The following is a 10,435-nucleotide window of genomic DNA, read 5'->3' on the forward strand; positions in this document are numbered from 1 at the left end:
GTACCGTCACACTAAGCGACACTGCAGCGATACCGACAACGATGGATCGCTGCAGCGTCGCTGTTTGGTCGCTGGAGAGCTGTCACACAGACAGCTCTCCAGCGACCAATGATCCCGAAGTCCCTGGTAACCAGGGTAAACATCGGGTTACTAAGCGCAGGGCCGCGCTTAGTAACCCGATGTTTACCCTGGTTACCGTTGTAAATGTAAAAAAAAAAAAACACTACATACTTACATTCCCGGTGTCTGGTCATGTCCCTCGCCTTCAGCTTCCCGCACTGACTGAGCGCCGGCCGTAAAGTACAGCGGTGACGTCACCGCTGTGCTGTACTTTACGGCTGGCCGGCGCTCACCAGTCAGTGCGGGAAGCTGACGGCGGGGGACATGACCAGACACCGGGAATGTAAGTATGTAGTGTTTTTTTTTTTACATTTACAACGGTAACCAGGGTAAACATCGGGTTACTAAGCGCGGCCCTGAGCCTAGTAACCCGATGTTTACCCTGGTTACCAGTGAAGACATCGCTGGATCAGCGTCACACACGCCGATTCAACGATGTCAGCGGGAGATCCAGCGACAAAATAAAGTGCTGGACTTTCCCCAGCGACCAACGATCTCCTAGCAGGGGCCTGATCAATGGTCGCTGTCACACATAACGATTTAGTTAACGATATCGTTGCTACGTCACAAAAAGCAACGATATCGTTAACGATATCGTTATGTGTGACGGTACCCTTAGAGTGTCAGGGAGCAGACCATCAGCTCCACCACTCCTACATTTGCATAGAGGTTGAAAAGAAAAAGGAGAGAGGATACATCCTTATCTTGTGCCCTTTTTGATCTGGAACCATTCTTTGTCTCCCTAGGTGGTTTGAACTGTTGCATCTTGATTGTCACAAAGTAACCTGATAACTCAAATGTGCCTGCACTCCTACTTTAATCGGTGCTTTGCAAGGCTCATCATGCTCAGCACAATCAAAAGCCTAGGTTTAATCAAAGAAGCATAGGTAGAGCTTCTTCGGTGCTCCCTCGTCTTTTCTATGATTCACCTCAGGTTTGCGATTTGATTACAATGTGGAATCTATATCAAATATTCATCTGCAACATTGCTATGAAAAATACAGTCAAAAAGAATGTACTTAGTGCATAGATTGGCCAATATATGTGAGCTCACTGCCAAGTCAAGGCATCCTTCAAAAGTTGGGTCCCTGTCCTGATATGTCACCTCTCCTGGCCAAAAAAAGCCTACAATTTATGGGGCAGGAATGGACCAGCTAACTACTTAAAATTACCTGTGGCTGATGGGAGTGGGAGTGCACATGTCCAAAAAAGGCTTTGATACAAATAGAGAAAATGAACTGCACATCCAAGCTAGTGTGAACAGGTGCCAACCAAAAAAAGCATATAACTTTAAAAACGATAAAGACTTCACCATGATTTACTAAGAATCATTCCTCAAGAACATTAAAACTGCATTAAGGCCCCTTCACATTAAGCGACGCTGCAGCGATACCGACAACGATCCGGATCGCTGCAGCGTCGCTGTTTGGTCACTGGAGAGCTGTCACACAGACAGCTCTCCAGCGACCAACGATTCCGGTAACCAGGGTAAACATCGGGTAACTAAGCGCAGGGCCGCGCTTAGTAACCCGATGTTTACCCTGGTTACCATCCTAAAAGTAAAAAAAAACAAACAGTACATACTTACCTAACGCTGTCTGTCCTCCAGCGCTGTGCTCTGCACTCCTCCTGTACTGTCTGTGTGAGCACAGCGGCCGGAAAGCAGAGCGGTGACGTCACCGCTCTGCTTTCCGGCTGACCGACGCTCACAGCCAGTACAGGAGGAGTGCAGAGCACAGCGCTGGAGGACAGACAGCGGAAGGTAAGTATGTACTGTTTGTTTTTTTTACTTTTAGGATGGTAACCACGGTAAACATCGGGTTACTAAGCGCGGCCCTGCGCTTAGTTACCCGATGTTTACCCTGGTTACCAGTGAAGACATCGCTGGATCGGTGTCACACACGCCGATCCAGCGATGTCCACGGGAGATCCAGCGACGAAATAAAGTTCTGGACTTTCTTCAGCGACCAACGATCTCCCAGCAGGGGCCTGATCATTGGTCGCTGTCACACATAACGATTTTATTAACGATATCGTTGCTACGTCACAAAAAGCAACGATATCGTTAACAATATCGTTATGTGTGAAGGTACCTTTACTGTCACAGAAAATTGGAAAAATCTAATCAGTAAAATATATCAGTAGTTAGAAAGCAATCCTGCCACTTAGTGAAAAATAACATCAGCTGATTAAATGAGTAAAACCAGTGAGCTGTCTCAAGACTTTTGCAACCTCATTGTTGCAAAACATACTGATACAGAGGAATTTCTTAACAACTTGAAGGCTCCAGTGAGCACTGTTGAGACCATAATCCGGAAGAGGAATGAACATAATTTCACCATAAACCATCCACAACCAGGCGATCCCCACAAGATTTCAGACAGAGGAGTTAAAACAATTATCAGAAGAGTTGCCAAGAGCCTAGGAACACCTGTGGATAGCTACAGAAAGACCTGCAAACAGCAGGCACAATTGTTTTAAAGAAAGCTGTAAGTAATTAACTCAACCTGGTTTGATCCCTGTTTGATGTCCAATTTGATCTCCAGCTAAATAACCAGACTAGTGGAAACACTATTGCTATGTACAGAATCAATAATTTCTAATCAATATTAAGCACATGGGTTTCGAAATCATTTGATTTATAAATTCTTGCACTGTACTTTTGTAAATCAAATGATTTTGAATGCATTTTCATTCTGACACCTAAGTATTGGTATTATGGTAAATTTTGACTCTTGGGTTTCCCCCCCTCCCCTCTCGGACTGGGACCCATGTGTTTGTTAATATTGATTATAGAAACATAGCAAAGAGGGGAAGTTCCAAGGGAGAAACCACACCCACATTAAAATGGAGAGACATATATAAATTCTCCCACTAGTCATACAAATTTATTTACCTGATGAAGGCCCTTTGTGAGCAGAAACGCGTTGTGTAATTACACTACATGTCTCCAGTTTTTTATGACACTAGTTATTTTTAGCAAACCCTTTAATTGACATGTTATTTTTTTTTCTTATTTATAACCTTTGAGATTAAACAAAACTTCTGTACATAGCAATAGTGTTCCCACCAGTCCGGTTATTCAGCTGGAGATCAAATTGGACGTCAAACTGGGATCAAACCATTAAACGGAAGCACCTTCAGAAATGATTTTATCCCTATACTACCACTTGGACCTGTGGCCTTGCCAGGAGGAGCACAGCTCCACGCATAACAGATGGGCGGCATACCTCAGTGGAGGATCCCATTCACATGCTAAACACAATCAAGTCTCATGCCTACTGCACTACGCTTCCAGGTGAGCACATATATATCACCCATATATCTATCTTTCCACATCTTTTATTGCACTTAGGTAGTGCTCCTGTATTTACTTTCTCCAACAGTTTCCTGCAAAGAAAAATCCATAGCAAGCGCATTTACTGTTTGTTCAACAACATTTAGACAAGCCTGTGAAATGCTGTAATATAGTCTGGTCAGATGAGATAAAATGGAACTGTTTGAATGCCATAATATGCACCATGTTTGGAGGCCAAAAGGCACTGCATATCACCCCAAATACACCATACCGACAGTGAAGTTTGGAAGTGTGAACATCACAGGGTGTGGGGCAGTTTTTCAGCATATGGCACTGGCCAACTGGATGTTATTGAAGGAAGAATGAAAGGAGAAGTATACTGAGACATTCTTGCTAAGAATCTGCTGCCATCTACCAAAATGATTAAGATGAAACGAGGGTGGACATATCAGCAAGACAATGATCACAAACACAACCAAGGAAACTCTCAATTGGTTTCAGAGAAAGAAAATAAACTGCTCGAATGGCCGAGACAATCACTGGACCTGAATCCAATAAAAAAATGTATGGAAGAAACTAAAGCTCAGCGTTCATACAAGGAGCCCATGTCACCTTCAGGATGTGAAGAGTGTTTGTGTGGAAGAATGGGCCAAAATCACACCTGAGCAATGCCTGTGACTAGTTTCTCCATACAGGAGGCGCCTTGAATGTGTCATCACCAGCAAAGGGTTTTGTACGAAGTGTTAAATAAATTTCAGTAAGTGTGTTCAATACTTATTCCCTGTGTCATTTCAAATTATTACACATCATTTATTGACATCTATGGATGATTTATTTGCCTGAATTTCACGTCAATAGCACCTCTAGAAATATATTTACTTTAGAAAATTGGTGATGTGTTTTTGGCATGTATGTATTATTATGGACAGCGAGATCATGAGGTCGGCCAGTGCGTCATTTTCCAGCCTTACCTAGTACGATCTGGTACTTTATTCCGGATATTTTTACTTCCGAAGAAGTAACTTTCTCGTTGTTTGCAGTAAGCAGAGTTCAAGGAGTGCTTGTTGTGTGAACACTTAAGACGATTCACCATCTCATAAAAGAGAAAGCGACTGTAAATTGTAACCTTTGTGCTGGTAAACAGCGAGCGCAGCCGAGCGGGATCAGCGGGATGAGTTATTACAACGCGGATTTGTCACAAAACCTGGAGGGATTCCGGAATCCAGCAAAGTGAACGTGAACCCTGAAGTCTCGGGCACACGTTGCTTATTTGTGACTTGCTGATTTGGTGCAGCATGTTAACTTGTTAATGGGTGAAAAAAACGCTGAAAAAATTAACTTTAATTAAGTCAGTTAAAAGCACTATAAAAATACAGATTTAAAAATGATTGCGGATTTACTGTGTTTTTTTGTATCTTTTTTGACAAATCATAGCTGACATCAACCCCTTAGCCCGATTACCACAAAACCAGGACAATTGGGAAGAGTGAAGGTAAAGTGCCAGACTTGGAGCATCTAATGTGTCGTGTGTGCTGTGCCACTTCTGTCGCAGCTGTGGGACTGGTATTTATAGGCTAGGAAGGGCCCAATAAACAGGGACCTTCACAGCCTGATAATATAAGCCTGTGGCTGTCTGCTTTACCTTTGCTGTTTGCAGAAAATGGGGAAGACCCCAAGTCGTTTAATTTATTTTTTTTAATCATAAAAAGCTGTCCAATAAGCAACAAAAGGGGGAAATTTTATACATTTGTTGGGGAGTTGTGCATTTATATGTCTATATCTATCTCTATAGCATTGATTGCTGTGCAAAACTGCATTGAAAATGAGGCAAAGACACAAATTTTTGCAGGCTCCTTTTTCAGCGCGAAGAGATGCAGATATGGTGCATACATTTTTACATCCAAACACTCAACGTTTGCACATACCCGAAAATTAATTCAAAGGAGTACATATGTAGCAGAGATTAACACGAAATTTAAAGGGACACTCTAGACAAAAGTGAGGAGGTGGAGTATGATACGGGCATTAAACGGGGCCTCTGAAACTTTAATATTGGAAACCTATTAACACTTGATGATCGGTAGGTGTCCCATGCCCTGCCCCATTCAAAACCCATGGCTGATAGCTATTTTATCTTCCCTTCAACCTCCCCTAATATACATGCTTGGCTAGGCAAGGTATATGCATCCCTAAAGGTCAGGTAAGAAGTGTGCACACTGCAACCGAGTTGTGCCAAACTGCAAATTGTAAAAACTTCTATATCCAGTTCTCACTATGTACTGTAGGCCTCCTACTACATAGGAGGGTCACACCCGGCCCCTGGGGGCATAGCACCTGTACTAATGCTATCTTTGTATATAAGGGGAGTGCTAATTTATTGTATATAAATATGTAGTATTCGTAATCCCTCCTGCTCATCCATCTTAAATCTGTTTCATATTTTTCTGTCTTCCCAATCTCAAGTTTCTTTTTATCTTGTTCATATTTATGGATGTTGATAACTTGCAATGCCGGAAAGATTCATCACAAAATTAATTTATAGGGATGCTGTTACAATCGGAAATGTTGATCACTAATCTAAAACCTTTTGCAAATACCACCGTGGTCTAGGCCTTAGGACACCACTGATATAAAGCCCTTCATTAGATATAGCATCCAGTTAAGTCATAGGCAGTCAGGTAAAGGGTTTACCCCAGATATCCAAGGCATTATTCCTAGAAGCTACCCATCAATTAGTCTTGATCACTGGAACATACAGACACAATCTATCGTCACACTGGTAAATACGAGACTTTGTGAAGGCCACATCTACAGTAGCTTCCAACTGGATAACGACCACATAAAAGGAAACAAATCTGATAATAATCTGCACGGTGGATTCAGACAGATAGAAAGGAGCTGATAGTTGACACCATCCACCATGATTGATGTGAACCTACTAAAAAAAAACTTCTTCTTGAGAAGGTCAACCAAGAAAACCAAAAGTGCGGAATATGGGATCTGAAGGGATTGGAGTGGCTTGGAGGAGATTGTGGCACTGACAGTACTAGAAAGTCTAGACTAGCACAAAGCTTTGTAGATAACATGTCCCACCAATACATGTCTAGTTGTGGAAATAGCATATACTCATACAAAATGGACCAGATCCAACCATGTCTAAGTGTCCACATCAAAGCAAACTTAACTGATTTTGCCAATTATGACAAGATTGGACAAACATTTTAAGTCTATGTGGGCTTCCCAAGTCTCTGCCAACAGACAAGGCTGGAGAAGGAAGGTTTGGACATGTTACATTCCAAGGGCTGAAACTTTTGTCTGTAAGGAAGATAAGCAACTGTCAGAGATGTCTGGGAGGGGAATATTGATCACTAAAAACTCGTGTACACAGGCCCGGACCCTGTGGACATGCATGAGGGTGAGCAGCCAGTGATGAGGTATGGATATTTTAACAGTCAAATGGCCATCAAATTATATCTCCAATTGGTGACTCCTCACTTTAGGTTTGGGACTTTGATAACAGTTGCAGAGCACTGCCTTCTTCACATCCTCGGAAAGAAAAAAAAATATTTCATGGAGTCTCTTAAAAAAACAAAAAACACATCAACCCAACAAACACTAAAATACTAAACACTGTAAACACTGATAGCAATCAGGTAAACGAAGGAGACAAAGTCTACTGCCTAGGGATGAGTCTAGGTGAATGGATTAAGATGTTTGCGTTCCCAACCCCAATCCGGAGCTTATACATGTATTATTGATTTTTCCCACTCTCACAAATCAAAGGGTTTTATAATTTCACTAACATTTCTACCTAAAAAAAAATATTAAAGCAATCTAAAATCCTGGCTATTACATTATATAAACAGTATTCTGCCTGTATTGCATCATGTCGACCTTTGTACCCAATTCTTGGCCATAAATTAGTCATGTTCCTTCATATAAGCTAAGACACGTCCGTTGACATTTGGATCTGTCATGTCGGAATTTTTTTTTGGCCAATGGTTGATTGTAAGAAAAAAAATTACTAGTTGCTTGTACTTATTTATGGGGGTATTTTTGTTTTCTATTTTTCTCCGTACTGGTTATTTTTGGTTTTTAGTGTTCGCAGTGTTATCAGTCGGACAATCGGTCGTGTATATAGAAACAAATGTCTGTGGCAAGCTACACTCGTAGCCTAAAAATTCAGGTGTGAGTGTAGCTAACCGAAGAAGCAAAGATTATCAATATGACTCTCCCAAAATTCCAGGAAGTTGAGATATAGCGAGTTGTTTGCAGAGGTCTTCTGACCTACTTTAGCTATCCTTGTGCCTGCTTGTGACATGGTGACCCTGCAGAATAAAAATAAATTCTATTTTTGACTCTGGGAGCTGTTTCTGGACCCCTATGAGAGGTCCCGGAGGGCTACCTGCAGTCACATCTGGGTTGTCAATAGCTTTAAAGTCCTCCATATACAACACAACTATGGACGGACGAATGGTTGTTTGTCTGCAGAAAAAAAAAATCTCAGAATGCATCGGTCGTGTCAAATTTTTCCTCCAATGATATAGTCTGTGCTTACAGACGGGTGAAGAAATCCAACACGCCCAAATCAGTCCTTTAAATGAAATCGAGCATTCCCCAGTCGGTCATTGGTCGAAATTGTAGAGGCAGCCGATGATAATTCACAATGTTCAGCAATTTTGGCTGGCTTTTGCAGTTAACTAAAAAAAAACTATTTTTTATAGACTTTTAGGAATTTTTTTTTTTTTTTAAATTGAGTTCACGCATGTAGGTGTAAGTCAATAGGAAATTATTAAATGTGCTCCAAACAGTGTGTTTTTGTGTGGCTTTTTTCACACTTTTGGTGCTATTTTTCGACAACGTATAGAGATTGATGGCATTTTTTGATGCATCTTTGCTTAGGATTCTCTATTAGGCAGGAAAATAATGTACGTGTGAATAACAATAAACATGGGCGATGGAACGTTGTCAGCACAGTCCTTGCAAAATGATTGATAGTACAGCGTGCGCGGTAATAATGTGCCAGGATGTGGTTAAAAGGAGAAGGAAACTGAACAACAACCTTCCCTAATAACTAAGAAAGTCCTAATTGAGTGTAAACACGGTCTAATGTCGGCGCACTCTACCTTCTCGACCACGATATTCCGAATTACAGTAAATGTTGTCGTTTTTGCAGCAAATACCAAGAAAAAGAATGCTACAAAAATGTGAATGCGTGAAAAGTTTGCAAAAAGTTTTTTAAAAAGTCTTTTTTTTTTTAGTGAAAGTTCAACTACACGGTAGGGCTGTGCCGTGTGTGAATATACCTTGACAGAGTCACACCAACCTTTTCCAGGTTCCTGAAAGTCAAATTTGCAAAGATATTGACCCCACTCAAGTCATTTTTGCCTTTTCACGCTGGGTGACTGCTACCCCAGACTTTTTGGTTTTGGTGATCAGTGATCACCCTGCTTTCTCCACTAATACTTTTTGATGTCTAATGTACCATAAGAAAATGTAGCAATATAAGAAAGTGAAGAACAATGCTGGGATCCCTATGTCAGAGCGGAGTTTGTCACCTGGCGCGCCTGCTTTTTCGTAGACCTGAAGGTAAACAAACTCCATGCCACCAGTGCTACATCTGGAACTTTGCTGGGTGCTACAATCTTATTTGTAAGGTTGTTAACATTGTGTTGTGAGGGTGCAATGTCCTCTCCAGGTATTAACTCTATCATCTGAGATTCCAGAATGTCTGCAGCTTCTTACCTGGCGAAGAGTCCAGTGTACACAGTCCTTAAGCCATGTCCTCAGCTACAGCTTCTTAGCAAACAGTTCTCAGACACCCAGGAACAAGTCAGCTCAAGTCAGCCAGCACCTGATGCTATGAAGTGCAGAGCAGGGCAGAGGAATCTGAGACTTCTAGTGATGTCACTCACCAGCAGGTCTTAAAGGAAATCTCCAACCCAGGACATGTCCCTATGGCATAGGACATCCACGCTCCTCGGCAGTCAGTCCAAATGCTGAGACACACACCTGACTCGAAGGAAACGGTTGGACTCGCGAGGAATTCGGGTGATCGTGGATTCTTGTTTGCCACCCTTTCATTGCCAGTGTTTAGCATATCGTAGCTACAGGTTAATGAGTACAAAAGCAAAGATCGCAGTCAGGCGTTACACCGGCTGAAGTTTGGCAACGACTGGTTTTGCAGAAGTGTGAAAAAGTTGCCACGTCTCGAATTAAACTTATAAAAATGACTCAAGAAGTTACGAAAAAGTGATCACATTACTAGTAAGAATGCAAAGGCTTTACAGAAAGGAGGAGATTTCTTCTTTTTTACTGTTTTGCCCCAACTCAAAACCAACTCCAAGACAGTAGTGATGGGCAGTCCGGCTCTTTTTGGCTCTCTCGTCTCTGCTCACCAAGAACTCTTTTGGATCCTAAATGGATCCCTATTAAATAGATGTTCACAATATGTGAACACATATTTAAAATGACGTGAATGTGGCCGAAACCCCGCCTAATTGCAGTCAGCTAATTAAATTGGTGAATGGGCGGAGTTTGGGTCAGGTGGGCGGAGTTACATCCGCCGATCCCCAAAATTTTACACCCAGTGAGAGCCAGTCAGAGAATTCAGTTCCATCGTTCACAGCAGGGAGCCGGCTCTTTGTACCAGATCGTTCACGAACGACACATCACTACAAGACAGGAGGGTCCTGGGCCTGATTGCCCCCTTCATAAATTCTCCATGGCCTTTGTAGTGGTTTTGGCTGGAGAGGAGAGTCGCTGCATTAGTACTGGATAACATTGTAATATAAGCTGTGCCCCCTTCTCTGAAGCCCCCAAGAAAGCAACTCTGGCTAACAACCGCCCCTGAGTAAATATTTACCAATCGGTGGTCATTTAACACCACCAGATAGGGTAATGTATATGCACCTTCAAACTATGGTATGGGCACTCTTGGTTTTACACTGCTGCTCTGGATGTAACTTATATCCGAAAGAAGTGCGATTGACGTGACAGATGATTGACTGCAGGGGT

The 10,435-nt window shown here is 42.1% G+C and overlaps 1 protein-coding gene across 3 annotated transcripts in view; it reads right to left on the reverse strand.

The window, feature by feature from the left end:
• The window catches only part of KCNJ15 (potassium inwardly rectifying channel subfamily J member 15), a 190,086-nt gene extending 180,422 nt beyond the window's left edge, over nt 1–9,664 (reverse strand). Inside the window, exon 1 of one of the 3 annotated variants that reach the window (XR_011319754.1) lies at nt 9,164–9,455. Coding sequence is in view for 1 of the 3 variants with exons in the window: in XM_069760746.1 (XP_069616847.1) it covers nt 9,334–9,518 (185 nt within the window). In the remaining 2 variants the exon portion in view is untranslated. Of the gene's footprint in view, nt 1–9,163 lie in introns of all 3 variants that reach the window. The other 2 variants (XM_069760746.1, XM_069760748.1) reach the window with 2 other exon arrangements.
• Between the last annotated feature and the right edge of the window lie 771 nt (nt 9,665–10,435).

This window comes from Ranitomeya imitator, chromosome 3, assembly GCF_032444005.1.
Source record: "Ranitomeya imitator isolate aRanImi1 chromosome 3, aRanImi1.pri, whole genome shotgun sequence".
In the NCBI taxonomy this organism is placed as follows: domain Eukaryota; kingdom Metazoa; phylum Chordata; class Amphibia; order Anura; family Dendrobatidae; genus Ranitomeya; species Ranitomeya imitator.